This window comes from Spea bombifrons, chromosome 10 (assembly GCF_027358695.1).
Source record: "Spea bombifrons isolate aSpeBom1 chromosome 10, aSpeBom1.2.pri, whole genome shotgun sequence".
Lineage (NCBI taxonomy): Eukaryota > Metazoa > Chordata > Amphibia > Anura > Pelobatidae > Spea > Spea bombifrons.
In genome coordinates this window covers 26,346,862-26,365,556 of record NC_071096.1, presented here as the reverse complement: position 1 = coordinate 26,365,556, position 18,695 = coordinate 26,346,862, and the positions used below count along the sequence as shown (strand labels likewise).

General features: G+C 37.0%; 2 protein-coding genes across 2 annotated transcripts; one reads left to right on the top strand and one right to left on the bottom strand.

Moving 5' to 3' along the window:
- The first annotated feature begins 892 nt into the window (after nt 1-892).
- Nucleotides 893-9,587, top strand: PGGHG (protein-glucosylgalactosylhydroxylysine glucosidase). Its single transcript, XM_053449684.1, is given in 14 exon segments — nt 893-942; nt 944-1,134; nt 1,361-1,568; nt 1,925-2,354; nt 2,753-2,872; nt 3,458-3,589; nt 4,302-4,413; nt 4,743-4,815; nt 5,553-5,689; nt 6,272-6,405; nt 7,300-7,395; nt 7,604-7,701; nt 8,199-8,410; nt 9,411-9,587. Coding segments are annotated over 14 exon segments (2,061 nt in total). The 3' UTR covers nt 9,479-9,587.
- Nucleotides 9,588-10,586: 999 nt separating this feature from the next.
- LOC128467943 (cathepsin W-like) lies at nt 10,587-17,877 on the bottom strand. The gene is made up of 11 exons (XM_053449691.1): nt 17,760-17,877; nt 17,538-17,592; nt 15,663-15,776; nt 15,315-15,451; nt 14,525-14,621; nt 14,239-14,319; nt 13,245-13,361; nt 11,741-11,805; nt 11,573-11,657; nt 11,145-11,203; nt 10,587-10,830 (listed from the first exon to the last, which is right to left on the bottom strand). Exons 1-11 carry the CDS (start codon nt 17,820-17,822, stop codon nt 10,726-10,728), a joined length of 978 nt encoding a protein of 325 aa, XP_053305666.1. The 5' UTR covers nt 17,823-17,877; the 3' UTR covers nt 10,587-10,725.
- Nucleotides 17,878-18,695: the final 818 nt, after the last annotated feature.

The window sequence follows — 18,695 nt, the reverse complement described above, 5'->3', positions numbered from 1 at the left end:
AAACAATTGTAGCAATAGATTTATTGGAAACACAAATACAAGACTGGGGCTAGTGCAGTAATAAAAATAACTAGTTTAACCTTCTGAGTACCAGGCGTAATTATTTTATGTATTTATTTATTGTTTTATATAGCGCCATCAAATTCTGTAGCGCTGTAATTCAAGGCCAGAAAGACTGCAAGTAGGCACAAAGTGGCACTGGGCCCCCAAACAGCCTGTCTGTGTCATCTTTGTCCTGAAGCAGCTTACAACAAGTCCCAGTTACATTTGACTGCGCTCACAAGACATTGTACACAGATGGCATAGCATCATGTAAGCAAAACTTACTGTGTTTATGTAAAGCATATAAGGTGATCTGTGATCTACAGAACAGCAAGCCCATATATAGATCAAAATACATTGGCTTTGATTTTGTGTGTGGTGCCTCATAATTATGACATCACCATCAGGGGCAATGTATAGCATTATATGTTTCCTATGTGCTATGTTCACATTGAGTGACAGTATCACTGTAACAGTCATGTGTCACAGAATGTGTCACTGAATAGGTGGTTTACTGTTAGAGGAAATAGATGGATCTACTATATAAGCTGCTTAGTGTGAGGGGCCCCTCAGATGGGGGGCTGAGCAACTAATGATGAAAGCGGTATGTGTTGCGTGATAGCAGTAAAAGGCAGAAACAGTGTATTTTCTATGATATGCTATAATAAGAACATTTATATGCAATAACAATCCAGTACTTTGATTTAAATACAAAGTGTTTTGTAGATTTCTGTTTATGTGTGTGTATATATATATATAATGTTTATGCCTACGAATATGTATGCCTTTTTATTTACAGTGATCCTTTCAGTTGACTACTGAATTATTGAGGTGTTCGAATATCTGAACAATGTCCAGTTTGAGTGATGACCCGTGGATATTCTCTACCACTTCATTACCATCTCATGGCAACAGTGGCTAATGGATATCTTGGTACCAGAATTTTTGGATGTATTCTTCATGTGAATGGTCTGTATAATGGTGCTGGAGGAGATTGCCATAGAGCAGATGTCCCCAGCCCTCTCAATGTCAAGCTTTGTGTCACCGAAGAAGATATTGTGCATGAAGACTTTTTACTGAACCTTAAAACAGGTAAATGATGCTCCACCAAAATGTCCCAAAGAAATGAAAGTTTACTGAACCTTCAATACATTAGTAGAATGCAAGATACTTAGGACTATGTGATACTTTATCCAAGCTATAATCTAAACTACATTTGGGAATAATAAATCTGTAATATGCCCCCAAGCTTCAAAAAGCTTCCATATGTGTGTTCTACTCACTAATATCTGAATTGTTTTTATTCATGGGTCCACAGGTACATTCTGTCACACCATTCAGTGCTCCTCATTTACAGCAACTCAAAGGATCTTTGCTCATCGGTCCCACAGCCACCTATTAGTCAATGAGATAACATTAAGGCGCACGGAAGGATCTAGCCCACTAACCGTGAATCTACAAAATGAACTAAGAATAGAAAGCCAGGATCTGGAGCTGCAGATCGGACCTGACTTCCTTGGAGCTCAGTGAGTATGACTGTTTGGATCAATTGGTGGAACAGAAAAAAACAAAACCAGCTTCCTAGTCTGTTAGTATTAATGTGAGCCCAACTGCCCTTAAGTTTCTAAATTGTATGGCCTTCTTCATATAATGGCTTCATGCTGAAATGTTATCCTAACTTTCTTCCCATTTTAATGACCCGACCACACAGCATATAAACAGGCAACTTACATAAACATCTTAACTCAAACTTAATATAAATACATTAGAAAATACAAGTATAACACGCAGAAAAATACGAGCAAAATAATTCCACCAGGGAGGCATCTAATCTAAAAGAAAAAAATCCTGAAACGGGTTTGTGCATCTTTGTGTGTGTTAGGTACATTTACGGAAACACCCTTGTTCCAGAGGTTTCATCTTGTCCGCTCAAGTCGATCCACATGATCTGGAATTCGGTACCTCAATCACTGGTTCTGGAGTCAGAGCCAGAGAAAACTTGGGTGTTCCTTACAGCAGTATCAGATACCGAAGAGGACACAAAAGAGAAGTTTGCTGAAGGTCTGACTCTAGTTGATGAAGGACAATTATACTGTTCCCATGAAAAGGCTTGGACTGAGTTATGGGCAGGGAGTTGTGTAGAGGTGGAAAGTTCTTTGGCTCTAACACAAGCTGTTTATGGGTGTCTCTATTATTTACTAAGTGCCCTTCCACCCTTGCGCTCTACTGAGGAATTTTACGGTATTAGCCCTGGTGGACTGTCGAACGGACGTAACAAAGAAGATTACTGGGGTCATGTTTTCTGGGATCAGGTAAGGTGCAGTTCCATATCCAAACACAACTTTTTGTTTTTTATCACTGCAATCAGTAAACAAATGTCAGCATGGGTTGTGCCAGTGAATGAGTTTTATTAATTGTCCATAAATTGCACACAGTAAAGCAAAATTGTGGCAGTGGGTATGCAACATGCTCAGAACACAGAATGCTTGCTGAGGCTTTGAAAATTGTTTATGGAGAATTACTGAATTACTTTCTGGTTCATATACATTTAGTATGCAATCTACTTTGTCATGAAAAGTCTCATTTTAAACAGCTCATTGAATTAAGCCCATTACGACTACTTGAGTAATAAGGAAAGTGAACCCAAAAATCTATTTTGTGTAGTCAAGGACTAAGTGCATAATCATTGCATGTTTCACCATTTCATTAGGACACGTGGATGTATCCGAATATTCTACTCTTCTACCCAGAGTTGGCATCTCATATGCTTAAGTACAGGATTAGGACCCTGGAGGGGGCAGTGGAGAATGCCAAGCAGCAAGGCTACAGTGTGAGTATGAAATAATATTCCTGATCCTAATAGCTTTAAGAAGCCTAATATCTGCTGTAGAGGATATCCTAGTTCCTACCACTTTTTGCCATGGAGTATAACTTCCAAAATCTAAAACAGCCCCTAACTATACATACACTATAGGCGGTTAATTTAGTTATTTGCTGCTAGAAGCAATTCTCATGGAAACACTGCTAAGGACTTTGCTTGTCCTACGTGTAAAAATATGAACAATGAAGATTCTGTTACTTGGCAAGCATCGGTTTCAAATTGAGTCAGAACCCCAGTTCTGTAATTCTAGTGCTGCATTATTTTATTTAAATTGAAGGTTAAAAAGATTTTTGGGACTACCTAAAAAATTCAGGCTACAACAATGGTTCCCACCTTTGAATGTCAAATGCCCTCCAACAGTTTTCTGGGTATCCTTACAATTACAGTAGTAGATTGGACTGACTATGTGTAAGCTTAGAGGCTCTGGTTTGGGTACTGCTGAATTAAACATTTTAAGACGCCATTTTCCATATTCCATATTTTTTTTGCAATTTACAATGAGGATATTATCCTTTATGTGTATTTTAATTTCAGGGTGCCAAGTTCCCTTGGGAGAGTGCTTTAACTGGACATGAAGTTTGCCCAGAGAAGATTTATGGAGATCAGGAAATTCATATCAATGGAGATGTTTTAGAAGCATTCAAGCAATACTATTATATGACCAAGGTACACACTTTGATTTAGGCAAATGTAGTAATGTTTGAAAACTGGTTGAACATCAGCGGACCTCCAGTGCTTGGAGTGCCAGTACATCTGGAGTGCCAGGGATTGACTATACCTTCATAACTGGGCTACAATGCTAAAGTGTGTAGAATTAGGACATAGGTTCATACAGGGGTTGATCAGAACCAGATGGAGCCCCCTAGGTCAACTTGGGTCAACTCTGGCTTGCTTAGTTATACCATTAAGTGTGAGACCAAAATTAAGTACAGGCCTTCAGAAGGTTCTGTAAATGTATTCTTCATACCCACACTGGAAAGCCGCTGTCACTAAATGTACAGTTTCTCCTCCTTCCTCACTTGCCACCACTGTGTTTCATCTCTCTCCTGGTGGTTTGCCACAGCGTGTAGGATGTCCCCCAATGACCTGCAGCATGAACACTGGATCCAGTCATCAGTCTTTTTTAAATAATTATAACCATATAGTTACTTCATTCATTAAACAGTATGTTGAAGTGAAATGAATTATTTTGTGTCACTTCATTCAATGTTGTTACAAAAGACCTACTCGGTGAGTTTCCTGCAAAGGGGAGTGAGATGTCCTTTCATCATAATTATTAATACATGACCTCACTGCAACTCTTTAGTGAACGAGCTCCACAGAATGTTTTCCATGAATCTTAGGATGTAGAATATAAATATATCTTCATTCATCCTAGGATGTGGAGTTTTTCTCATCTGCTGGAGGCTGGGAAGTGGTGAAATCAGTTGCGGAGTATTGGAGCAGCAGGGTTTGTTGGAGCACAGAAGAGAAATGTTATCACCTGCAAGGTAGGCGGCATACACCTATTCTGCTGTTTATATAGCCTTCATTTAGGACTTTAGAACATTTTGACACACTTATTCTCAGCCATTGTGTAGATGAAGGGGGCAAGACCCCGTCAATTGTGGTGACACAGCACGCATATGATAAAACAGGCTAAGTGTAATATTTCAAGTAGTCAGTCCTGCAACATGAAATGGAATGAGGCCGATTCATGTTTATATTAAAATTTTTCAATTTATATGTTCTGAAAATGCTTATGCAATGGCAACAGAATGTCAGAGAGTATTGTTAACCGTTTTCTAATCACAGTCAGTATGATGTATTTCTGCTACAGGTGTGATGCCTCCAGATGAATATCATAGTGATGTTGACAACTCCACATACACAAATGCTTTGGTCCAAGCCAGGTAAGTATATGCAAATACTGATTCTAAAACATGAATCGGTTAAAAGGGTTTATTATTGTCCATAAATATATACTCATTACCTAGCTTAGCAAAGGAGCAGCAGCATGGCAAGGGGGCATATGTGAACTAATCTGCTTATTTACCAAACTACCCCTTAATCAGAGGCAGGCTGGTAGTTTCGAGCCAGAGGGACGAGCACAGCTATATGGTCCAACAATATGGTGACCCACAAGAAATATATTCATAAACTTAACACATGCACTCGCCATAACAACATAATAAGCAGCTTCAAATTTGGGTCATTAATCAGAGAGTCATGTAAGCTTTCAAGCTCTCAGAAGTCTCCTTTTCTGTATATACATTTAAATAATTCTGATAAATAAGGAGGTTACATTGCTGGACATTTGTTTAACTGGCATTGGGTCCATTGTATAGGCATGGGACAGGGACTGGCAAGGACTGGCAAGAGGCAAACTAAAAGTTTGAAGGAGACAAGGAACATGTATATCCATAATAGCCAAAGTAGTTAGCCATTTGATGTACCATTTTTAAGAATGGAGGCTCCCTGGTTTATAGGATTTGCCATAAATTAGGTGCATTAATTAGTCCCAAAAATGGCAGACTTCATTGAATATCTTAATTTAAACTTAAACTTAAAGATACCAGAGCTATCACATATGATAGCATCAACAATACTAAGAAAATAAAAAGTATTTCATGTTGTGTTTTGTAAACAGTTTGAACTTCTCAGTAGAATTGGCTACTGCCTTAAAATACCAAATCCCGGATGCATGGGCAGACATTGCAAATAAAATCAAAGTGCCATATGATTCCAAGAGGAATTACCACCCAGAATATGATGGATACACAATAGGTAATTTTGAAACAAGCATCTGATACACTCATTATACCTACGTCTTTATAAACAAAGAGTGATGCAATCTAAATGCTTTAAATTATAAGTGTCATTGCTGGAATGGGCTTTGGTTAACGGCATGGAAATGAGAGTGAAACACCCCCCAAAAAATAAAATGGTCCTTTTTAAAACTCTAGAAGCAGTAATGTATATGAATAATGTCAGGTTATATATCGGACTGTAAAAGTTTGACATGCTTACTCTATTTTAGCCAATTACTTTGCAGTGGGTAAAATTACAGTGTTAGAGGTGCTGCAATTTTGAACTCAAACTCAAGATACTTTGTTCTGCTAAATCAATAAGGCTTCCAAATTACAATTTATTATGGGATTCTGATTTTATAGAGAAACTAGTGAAAAATACTTCAACATCCTAGAAAGAGAAATTCTCAGTAATAGTTATTATACCCCTAAAAAGAGATTATTAAGAGCAGTGAGAGATGACATCTTCCAGAACGTGCAATGATGTAATCGATATATTTCTACTGAGACCCCTTCTTTAAGTGCTGACATTTGCTGAGCGTACTTCTCATTTACACAGGTGAGAAGGTGAAACAGGCAGATGTTGTGCTGCTTGGCTATCCCATGATGTTTCCAATGACCACTGAACAACGGAAAAACGACCTTGAAATATATGAGTCGGTAACTGATGCAGATGGTCCTGCAATGACCTGGGTAATGGTACTATTTTCCCTTAAATAAATACAATCCAACTTATTGACCATTCATATGAATGTATAATGTAGCTGATGACTTAAAAACTTGATCTGCCTTTCCAAATGTAAGCATTATCACCTTCAAGGGCCTAATGTTTAATAAGATGCCTATTACAACTGATTATATATATCACTAGAGGTAAACTTTCTAAATAATAATAATAATAATAATAATTATATATCTTGATAGGCTTCTTAAACAACTTAAATCAAAGTCCTGGAGTTCCAGGTGTCAAGATCTATGAAACAATTGCTAAGGGAACATTTCTGCTAAGGAACTTAAGCCTCTGTGTTTTGCCCAGCACTTTGACACTGTAAATGTTTTATTTTCTAAGAAACTACCATTACAGCATTGTCATCATTATCTATCCATATGGCCGCTCAGTAAACTGTATACAGGTACCATTTCTCCAAAAGGTGCATGAGTCACATTCTTCAAGAACCTACATAACATTCATACTCCTACACATTTCCAAATAGTCCTGTCTTGCTTGTCACAAGCCTGTCCTAGGTCATCTAACTTCTGTACCAACCTTGGTCCATCTATTAATTTATGAACCTGATAGGCCTATATCCTGACCTCAGTTAATGCTTGACTGTGCATCTGTGTGGTGGAAGCTCATTGAGCCACTGGGTGAATCCTCAGAATGCCACCGATCCTATAGACTTAAGTCTCGGTGGAAGTGGTTGTCTGATTAAAAACTTCACATGGTGTCCAGCAAGATATTTGCTTTTTTTTTCTCAAAGCTCCACTGAAGATCTTACTTACCCAATTTCCTCTACACTGAAAGTTATATTCTTAAAATGTGCCTATGCCTTACATGAGATAACAACAGAATAGTTTCCCTTGCAGAGTATGTTTGCTGTTGGTTGGATGGAATTAAAGCAACCTGAGTTGGCACAACGTCAGCTGAACAAGTGCTTTGCAAACATTGCAGAACCATTTAAGGTAAGGATTGAGACATCTGATGCTTGTCTATTTTAATAACATATTTATCATAACACTTTTGCTCTTACTTTTGCTATGATAATCGACTCATAATAGTGAAAAATGATATGTTCTATAAGAACATAAATAGTGTAAATGAATTATATACTGTCATTACAGAAAATATCACACAGTTCTGCATCCATCATTGTTTGTCTTTTGGTTCTAGATTTGGACTGAAAATGCAGATGGATCAGGAGCTGTAAATTTTCTAACTGGAATGGGAGGATTTTTGCAGGCTGTGGTTTTTGGCTATACTGGATTCCGGTTTGTATATACTAAGCTGAAAACAAGCTGTGCTTAGGGCTGATGGAATGGATTGATTACATGTTACCGTGGCAGGGATTATTGTGTCCATAATTCATTTTGTTCTTTCAAATAATCTCACATTTTTCTATTAGTACTGCACAAGAGATTTGCATTCCAAATATGTTCAATATTCCAAATTTCTTCTGAAAGTCTATCTATGATCAGAGTTGTGCATACATTAGTGTTTTACTTTGTCCTTTCTCTGCCTCATATTTGGAGATAGATTTTTTGATACGTTTTACTTTTAAATTCCTAGCAAATGAAACCAGAGTGTACATTGCTTGTAGTGTCCCTTTAGTCATCCCTGGTTTCTTGTAGTAGTCCACTGTTTAGGCCACCGACTGTCCATAATAAGATCTGATTCAAAGGGTGAGGTCAATAGTTGCCTAATGAAAGGCTCTATTTCACATGACGCTCATGATAAATCATCATTATTTTTCCACTTTGTTTTGTAGGATCACGAAGAAGAGTCTGAACTTTGACCCTGCGCTCCATAATGATGTCACTAAACTACATGTCACTGGGATTAGTTACCTTGGTCATAAATTGAACTTCACTTTCACCAAAGATAAAATAACAATAGAGCTGACATTTGTACTCAATTCCCAGAACTGTGCGTTAGAGGTATCTTTTGGGCAACAAGAACCACATTTACCATTATATATTGGTAAGTTATTATTTTTCAGTAAAAATATGTTTTCAATTTTTCCATAGGACATTGACTATAAGGAGTTCCAAGAAAAATAGAGCACAGGCCGTTCTTTATCTGGCACATTAAAGTCATGGAGCACGCCTATCTGATCATACCATTTAGGTGGCCATCAAGCAAACCGGCAAATGCCTAGTCGGCCGGTACCCGATGATACTTCCCATGTGCCTTTATTGACACTCATGCAGCAGATGTAATACTTGTGTGTAGCCACTGGATAGATGCACATGGCCACATGCTGTGAAAATGGAGGCGCGTAGCATGAGACTGCATTAATGTTTAATTTATCCGCCACTGGCATTAACATCCAAGGGTCGAGTTTAATCCCCAGTCCATCCCTGGTGAGGTTTATGGCAAGGACATAAATGTCTTATACCCTCTTCTATATCAATATTAATCATTGGCAGTTGTATATATAGTGGTTAGATACCATGAAGTTAATTATTTGATGCAATGGGATTTCTCAGATAGGAAACAAGATTCACATAGTTTAATGTAAGACACATACACTGTAATTTGCAAAAGGATAATGGAAAAAGGGCTTTCTACCGCAAACAAGCAAATGTAGTGTTACCTTAAGGTGGTAAAAAGTTCTTGATTGCCTGTACATGATGCTTTTTCACATTGTTTTCCAGCTACTTGGGTAAGAAAGGAAGCACCTTTTATATGATGGTTTTCACTGCACACATTTGGTAGGGAGATATCCCCGTATACAATCCCAGTATACAATCCCAGTATATAACATATCTTCAAACACCCTTTCTCTATGTCCTGCCATTACTGCCCAGAGTCAACCTTTCCATCACTGGTCAGCAGGTCAGGCACAAGCACCAGCAGCAAGAGTATTATCCTATTATATTTGTTGTAAGTCATGTGTTTATTATAGAATATTATATTATAACTCAGGACTTAAGTTAAAAATATCAAACTTGTAAAGTTTGCATTTTTTTTTTTTAAGGCAAACCCGTGTCGTTCCCAACCAAAGCTGGATGTATTCAACAAAGAAGTTCCTGTTGGCCACTCTGATCAAAATATTTCTTTCCAATTGGCTCTTTGATGAAATTTACACTATTGCAACTTATTACATAAAAGTCTACTTATGTACTTTACAGTAAAACTTGTGTAAACAAAAGAACTTTAATTGTTATTTTCAATTTAAAACCTAGGGGCCATTTTGCTGGGTTCATGGAATTTAGCACATCCTGCTACACAACATACAGCACTGAGGTAGTGCACGTGGTGCTAAGCTGGCATCTAGATAAAGGCTGGAAGTTTTAAGGTTTTCAATGTTACCTATACATTTCCTACCATAATGTGTAGATTAAATATGTTTACTCGAACAACTGCTGCAAACCAGGAGTTTTAAAATCCTATTTTTCAGTAATTATATTATTGTTGGCAAGGATCCTCTGGCCACAGGTGTTAGAAGAATGTGTTGTGTTCTTGGGAATCCACTGGTTTCCAGAGAATGCGCCAGTAATAATGTATATGTTATCCAAATCTACGATCTGTAGGTTATGAACAGCTAGTGAACGACAGATATTTCAAAAACATATTTATGGGGTCAGATGGGGAGAAGACCTAGAGGCCATTCGTCCTGGTGCAATGGCATACAGCATTGAACACAATGTCAGGAGCATACAGGTGTGAATTTTACTGGGAAGGTGACAGAATGAGTGATGTATGTATGCTGGTTGGTACCACCAAACCTCGACCATTAACTTGCTGCTTGAGAGGTTGTAGTGCTAATGGGAGAATGCGTGTCGAAAATACCCAATTTATTATTCTCCATACAGTTGTTTGCATGGTATGACGGACTCTGTGAGCAGGGGCCTGATTTCAATAGGAGCGCTTTCCTCCAACTGATTGAATTAGTGGCAAGAACTCTCAGCCCACAGGAACAAAGTATATTAAAGTCAGGACCCTTGAGTGCTCTGGGAAGCAGCAGTGCTCTCTCTCCCTAGGAGAGGGGAAGACCAGCGATGACCACCAGTTACTGTTAGCACCAATTTTGGGTCACGCTGATGTGCTATTAGCCTTCTGGCATGTATGACATAAGGATAAAACACACTGCATATCCCGTGGAAGGTGAGGTATGTCAACACAAAGTAAAAGAAGATGACAGACATATCTGTTCATTTAATATTTCTTATTTTTTTAGTAGTTATTCCCATCGAAATAAGTAACATCAGCTCTATATATGATGTTCATATTCATTATTAATATTATTTGGTGCAGAATTAAAAGAATCATATTACAATGTTATGGGTCGGCTATTGAGGACACTTGTGTTTATTTTTCTTCGATCCCCATAAGGCAACTAATGGGTATTTGTTGATGCCGCATATGTTCTCGCCCCTATATAATCTGTAATAGCCCTGAGTAACAAAAAGATGAAAAGAATAAATTAAACAAGTAAAAAAGAAGCATAGTAAATTCTATAGTTTCTAAAATTTTACACAAGTTAATATATAACCCTTTTTATATGGATGGTGTAAATAATTGGCATACATAATTTGCTATACGACCTATATCAGACTAAACTCAATTGCAAACGTAATGATATTTTCAGATTTCCCTATTTTTTTTTAATATTGGCATAACCCATACGGTAATTTTAAATTGGAAATTGATTGGAGAGCATCAATACAAGTAGACATACAGAGAAATGTAACATGATATTAACTCTTACCTTCTCTCCCCAGTCAATTCCCCAACTGTTTTTCAGGATCCAGTATGGCTTGGAATTCCCTAGAAAGATAATAAGGATGGGGAATGTCTCCAATATATTAAATAAGTCATATGTATAAGTGGTATGAATACCTTTCATGTAATACAGCATAATACTGAAAGCTGGGCATTGGTCATTTTTCAATTCAATATTTTTTTTTAGGAATTTGCAAAGAGAACCACTTTTTGGGGGAGCTATAGCTATAGCCTTCAAATACCAAGAGCCTAAAGTTATGGCCAAGTTTGAGCTGGGCGCCTTCTCACTCTTTCACATTCCCTTGGTTTTCTGCAGATGACTACATATACTTCAAAGTCACTGCTAAAAGCGCTGGTGACCCCCGCATGACTTGATCATTTAATACGTTTTTGATAAATAAGCAATTGTCTTACCGTTTCCGTATCCCACGATTAAAGCCACATGGTCCCCATGTATTTTGTTACAATTTGGTTGATGTATCACCCCCTTTTGATACAACTGAAATTGTACAAAGACAAGACAGTGAAGGACAGTGAGAAATGAGAAAGTGATGTCTTGGATTTACCAGAATGCTCACTTACCTTGAGTGGTGCTTTGTTAACAACCACAGTCACAGTCCCTTCATGAGCAAGGTATTTAGCCATTGCTGTTAATAAGAAAAGCAGACAATGTTAAATGCGGATTAATATGTTGTTGGCATGCACTGTCCATCTTATCAGGAAAGACTAAGGGAGCTCAATATGTGTAGCTTGGAGAAAAGAAGCCAAAGGGAAGAGGGGATATAAAATTTCAATACTTAACAAGGAAAGCTCGAACATTATTTAAAACTAGAGGTGTATACTAGAAGTTGTATAGTAGATAAATGGAACATAATCCCACCAGAAGTTGCAGAGGCTAATACAGTTCAGCATACTGTACATGGGAGAGACATAAAGCTATCCTGAATCTAAAACAAGACCAAGGACTTTACAGCAGGAAACTTGGCGCACTAGATGGACTGAACAGCTCTTATCTTCCATCAAAATCTGTTTCTAAGCTATGTAAAGGTATTAATCAACCATCTATACCACCCAGTGACAAAATAGTTTTGAAATATGTCAGTGAATATAAAATGTACCATAATAGACAAAAGTAATGGTGAATCCCAGAACCTATAAGGCAATTGCCTAGAGATCCTTTTTTTTCAGGGGTGCTTTCAGTGGGTATTACTACAGTTTAGCCCACAAATATTTCATATTATTATTATTGCAGTGGCATGACAACAAGGGTCATTTGGGGCGCCCACCCTACTCTGTGCCCAGAGTTTCTCTACCCTTAGAGGGAGCATGAGAGCATAAGAACTTTCTTTTCTGGTCTGACTGTCCCCATAGCAACAACAGAAGAGGATCTTGCATTAATCACATGGAAATTATTATATACATATAATGACTGTGTTTAAGGTCATATACATATATTTATATATGTATAAATAATTTAATTATATATCTCGCATTGGCTAGTTGATAATTTCATGATAATCATGATCCCTATTTTTACTTTTTCTATTTTTGTAGAGCTGTAATTAAATAAGGGTTATAAGAGACTCAAATATCAATAGCTGTTGTTAACTTTAGGAACTCCTAGTTCTAGAGCATTTGGAATTCTTTTTTTTTCTTACTGGTATCATTACATTAAAACATATGCTGCAAGAACATATGCTGCAAGAGTTGATTGTTATTGATTTGACATTGAAAGATTTTCTCTGTGGGAACCATATACAAACATGTTAGTAGCTAGAAAACATTGTATTAATAGTTGGAAACTTTGTTGAATTAGACATATCTTTCTTCTCACACATCTAATGTTCTGCAGACCCATTGTCACTGATATAATTAATGGGATCTCATTTGGTGAATTTGCCGCTAGTCTGTGAGAGACGTAATGGGAGGTGGTAGTACCAGCAAATCAGGCCCTGTCACGGTCTATAATATTTATCTAGGGAAGCCAGGGATATAACTTTTTCCTTGGCTTCTGGATCTAGTTTTTGAAAGTGAAAATGTGGTCACATACACGCGGATACAGAAAATCACTGAAAAATCACTTTACCTGCTTCATTTTGTGAAAGCATTTTAAAACCCGCGATCCACCCTTCTGGTCTAACATCCGTCTTACACGTATTCTTCTTTCCAACATATTGGTAAATGCTAGAGCTCGTTAAACCTACTTCAGGAAAAACAAAGAGTAGCATTAAACACTTGAAGTTACTTTTCCAGAGAAAGCAAGGAGAAGCCATGAAATAAAAGTAAAAGTAAAAGGAGCCCTGACTGAGGGACAAGAGGAGAACATGCCCTCTCATTGAACAGAAGTAGAAGCCCTGCTGGGGCAGCAGGGGAATAAGTATTTAAGGAAGCAGAGTCATGCAAAGGGCATCCATTTTAGCTATGTTGCCCACCTGCCCTTCTAAAGATTGTGTGTGTTACTCTGAGGTTCAGTTATATTTGGCCCATGTTGAGGGCCGTGTGTTTATTTGGTTTATTTAGTATTTGCCACCAATACTCATGCCACAGGTTGAATCATATTATGGTCAGATACACTTATACATAGACATCCATGCTCACATACACTTGTAGACAGACAATCATGGTCACATACATAACCCTCCCTCTCACCCACACCTCCGTACCTTTCCTACAGCTGTCAGTATGGCGGCTCGCACACAGTGATATAACGGGACCCCACTGTGTGCCTGTCTCTCTCTGTGCTGGCTTAAAATTGTTTAGAAAGGGCCCTTCCAGCCTGGATGGTCACGGTCCAGGTCAGAAGGGGCCTTTCTGAACAAATTTGAAGGGATAGGGAGAGACAGGCACGAGGAGACAGTAACAAGTGGTTGCAGTAGTTAGGCCACTGAGACTAGTGCACATTCGGCTGTGATTATGAGATATGTTTAGTAAATCTGTACATACATTAAAACAGTTAGTGAATGTTTTTGGGATTTTAATTCCGGGAATATGATTTTGGCATGTGATCTTCATTTTCAACAAAAGTCTGGATTTAAAATGGGTCGTTAAACCAAGCAAAGTATTTTTTATTACAATATTACCTTGCTCCAAGACAGTCCGAAATGCATACCACTGGTAGCCTCTTCTACAACCATCACCACATTTATTGCAGTCTATGACCTCTACAAACAAAATTGAAATACCCAAAGAGAGACAATTATATTACAAGAGAGGGTTAGATATACAGTAATTGTACAAATATTACCTACAAAATGTACAAATCTATTGCCTCTTAAGGAACATTAAACATAGATGTGCTGCAATATGCTTATCAACATGTGTTGATGCAATATGTTTAAAAAGAGAATAATAGTGAGAGGGACTTACGTTGCACTGATAAATTTTTAGGCTGTCCATTGATGCCCCACATTGCTTCAATGTTGCCAACGACTGCAAATGCCCAAGATGACGCACATCTTAATCCCTGGAGTTATGGCAGTAATTAGTACCTTTTGTGAGTACAAGAGTTAGGCGGGTAAAGGCTAGCCACACCGTGAGTGTCTGGAACAGACAGCAGAGCCAGGTTTCCAAACTATGCCAATGGCCTTCAGAAGCCCAGCACTTAATTTACTACTAACTGCCCAATGATAAAAGAATGTTGTCCTACTACATGCCAAAGACAATAATATTCTTTAAATTAGAAAGCAAACAAAAGATAAAAAAAACAACACCTACTGTATTTTTTTAGGAGAGTAGGCAGAGTTTAGTTGAATTATCATTTGATTATGACTAGGCAAAGCAGATGCCTTTATTTTTACATAATGGACAGTATATTTACTAGTTATGGATTATTATACATTACTACAAATGAACCTTATGCAAAACAGGCATCTGACCTGAATGCATAACATTTGTAATTCTATTGCGTAATTCGCCAGCTTTAACAGATAGAATTAGTTAATTTGGATTAATACATTTTAGAACCTGCTTACTGCTTTAAAGTAAACCTTTGATCCTATCATTGAAAACTAAATCTTATCTTTATGTTATTTTTCATTTTTCCTACAGCTCAAATTCTATTAATCCATCAAATCAAAAGACGTGCTTGCAACATATGATGAGAAATCAGTACAATAGGTCCGTCACAATGAAAGCTACATCACATATGCTACATCACCTGGTTTTTGACCTGTGAAATCACTCCGCTCTTACGCCAGTCGCATGTTCGTGGGATTGTTGCATTTATTGTTATGTTTTTCATTGAGGGTGGTGAAGAAACTTCTACTGGACTATTATAGATATTAAATTCTTCATCTGTATATAGGCACATGAAAAACATGAGTGGGGTCAGAGGCAACCAAAGGGACACACAGACTTAATGAAGGGCATTGTTGTTACTATTATGAGTCCACAGGATTTAATTCAGAATACATACATAGCATGCAGGAGATCTCACAGGTATTATCAGAGAACTGAACTCAAGGTGACAGAGCAAATCGGTTTAGTTATGGTAGTAATGTCATACCTGTGAGGTCACTAAACTTGGTCACCCCATATTTTGCTGTACCATGCTCCAATTTCTGGAGATGTCTTGCCTCCTTCATGTTTTTCGAGAATATGTGCAGTCTTCTTTGAAACTCTGGCGTAAAGGAAACTATACTTATTGAGATATACCACACTTTTAAAGAATTACCATAGTAAACAAAAGTCCCAGTTTGACCAAAACAATCTGACCCAGTGTCTCAGTTTCTCTGTTTTGAAAGTGGTAGGACTGTAATTTTATATTAATTATTTTAATAAGCTTATACAATATAATTAAGAAGATTATATCAAATATATAAGACATGCATGTATAATCAGAGTAACATACCAATCATGAAAACACATTCCATGGGGCGCAACCCATTAAAAATGAAAAATATCTGTCAGTTCGCCTATGACAAATCGTCACATCCTTATAGTGGCAACCACAGTGTGATCATTAACTTATCATTAATATTATAAATGATTAATACATAAAATGTAATATTAGGAAAATACAAAAATACTGAAGTACCAACATCTGATAATATAGTCATGGAAAAAAATAAAAACTGAATTATGTAAAATGGACAACAATGAGAATGTTTGATTGAATGGAGTTTAAAAACGAAACCACAATAAACTAAAATAAAGAATTAATGTCCCACATAAAAAATGATGTCTATCAAAGAAAGCGTGTAATCAGAAATCTGATGAATGATATAAAGTTGGTTTGCCTTTGAATACCTCTATTGTCATGTCAACAAACCGAACATGAACAGAACAGGTGGGAGTGGAATGGGTCACACAACCAACATAAGCTATTCAGTAATATACATCTCGGTTCAAGTTGGTAGACTTTAAGGGCAAAATGTTTGTTTTCCAAAACTGTCATTTTTTAAGAAAGATTTCCAACCTTTCCCTGAAATCAGAGCTGCTTATTATTAATAAGAGCTACTAACAATACTGTACATTGATTTTAAGTCATATATTGCATTTCATTAATTTATTAAGACATTGAGTGAACGTGAAAAATGGCCACTTTACTAAAACATTTAGGTATTGAAAAGATATGATCTACTAAAAGTTTACAAAAAGTAAGAGTGATTGGCAAGTTGTGTGCTATGGGGAAAGTTGTGCCAGTCATCAAGGTTGCGTCAGCACATTTAAGCTAACGCCTTTTTATCAGTTGATTTATATGTTTATTACAGTTTGCCATATAACAAATTGTCACAGTGGCCTTTAATATCATGATATTAATATCATGGCCATATTGACATTGCACCATTCTGGATTTAACCTGAATATTGAGTACAATTGTTCAGCTCTCCGGTGTAAAGTATAGGTACAAATACATGTAATCCTTTATATATTCACAAATTAGTAATTTTCATTATAGTCATTATGAACATGAAATAGGATGATACTTTGTGAATCTGCTGGTCCTTGTACAGTCTCAATAGAAAATGACAATGATGTGACTATGACTATGGGGTCTCCAAGGGTCTAGCTGCAATTTGTAAGCCTCAAATTCTGCAACCCTTAACCTTGGAGAACAGATGGAGAAGATGTTAGGTCTGTGGCTGTGCGTAGGAAATAAATTAAAACACCAGTAAAGGCGCAGGGTTTTATACACACCTTAGCCTGGGGCTCAATGGGCAAATTTAAAGGATCATTTAGACTCTACTCTAATTTAATATCTAAGAAAACCAACTGGGGCTTTTCTCATAAGTATATCAAAGTTGAAATTGCTGTTTAAATATGAAAAATTAAGATAATCAGTATTCGGGTTTACATTAGAGTAATTTGGAGCAATTAGTAAAAGGCTACTGTATAGACTACTATAGACCGTAATTATTGTTCTTCCAAAAAATCTTACCTTCTTTGCTCTTGTAGCTCTTGTTAAACTGAACAATAAATTTCTTAAACTCAGTCTAAAAAAGAAAGGAATTATTAATAAAGAAAGTGTATAAGAGAATCAGAATGGTGGTAACGATAATATGCACAATATACATTCCATTATTATTATCTTTTATTTATACAGCGGCAACAATTTAGTGGCGATATATTGTAATGATTATGAATGTGGAAGTTCACTCACCAAGTCAGAGACGGTAACTGACAAAAGGGCCATCAGAGTAGCAATGAAACACAGGACAGACATGCTGGAAAACTCAGATGAAGACCACAAATGATTTTAAAATGTATGTGCTTACGGCTATGTGAAGATTGTGAAATTGAAACTAACAAGAAAATGGTTGTTGGATATAACCCATAACCACAAAACTTAGAACCAAGATGCAGGTATTTAAAGCGTTAGACCGCTATAGAGTTATATAGAAAGATGGATAAACTGTAAAATACATTTCTGAAAGGTAACTCATCGAGTCATATCTCCTTAGGGGGTAATCCTTTATGCATTCTGATTTTACTGGTAGTAAAAGCTAAATAAAAATGTCCCTGGTATAATTATAAGCATTTTTCACTGAAAACCATACTTAAAAAACACGCTTCTGAAATGGTGTGTATGGATGAACTGTGCTGTGTTCAGAATCAAATTGTCAAGCTATTCCACTATTTTAACAACGTCCCTTTCTCCATATAGTAAAACCATTCATGTCATAGGTTTAACTACTGGTCTATTATGAGTGCCAAATGTTACACCTTGATATGTCTTGGCCTCCATTCTCATTTACTTCTTTAATTATTGTTTATAAAAAGGTGTCCCAGCTATCTCTAGACTGTAAGCTGGTTTGAGCAGGGCCCTCCTCACCTGTTGTCTCTGTTAGCCATATTGTTACGTTACATACTACTTGTTATGTCCTGTCTACCAATTGTACAGCGCTACGGAATTTGATGGCGCTATATAAAACAATAAATAATAATAATGATGGTTGCTTGAAAGCCAAGAATGTGACTCTATATGGCCTCCTGAGGTGAATTGAGGACTACACCTACAGATGTTACACAAATACAGTAATGCTGATTAAATTTACCCTATAACCCTTTCCCTATGTTCTTATGTTCTGACTGCTTT

Excerpts from the sequence above, each read along its gene's own strand:
- LOC128467943 (XM_053449691.1), bottom strand. The coding sequence starts at position 17,822 with ATGTCTGTCCTGTGTTTCATTGCTACTCTGATGGCCCTTTTGTCAGTT. Across the intron at positions 15,777-17,537 it reads GAGCTACAAGAGCAAAGAAG|AGTTTCAAAGAAGACTGCAC; the intron begins GTAAGATTTTTT and ends CCTTTACGCCAG. Across the intron at positions 14,622-15,314 it reads TTTCACAGGTCAAAAACCAG|GGATTAAGATGTGCGTCATC; the intron begins GTGATGTAGCAT and ends CCATAACTCCAG.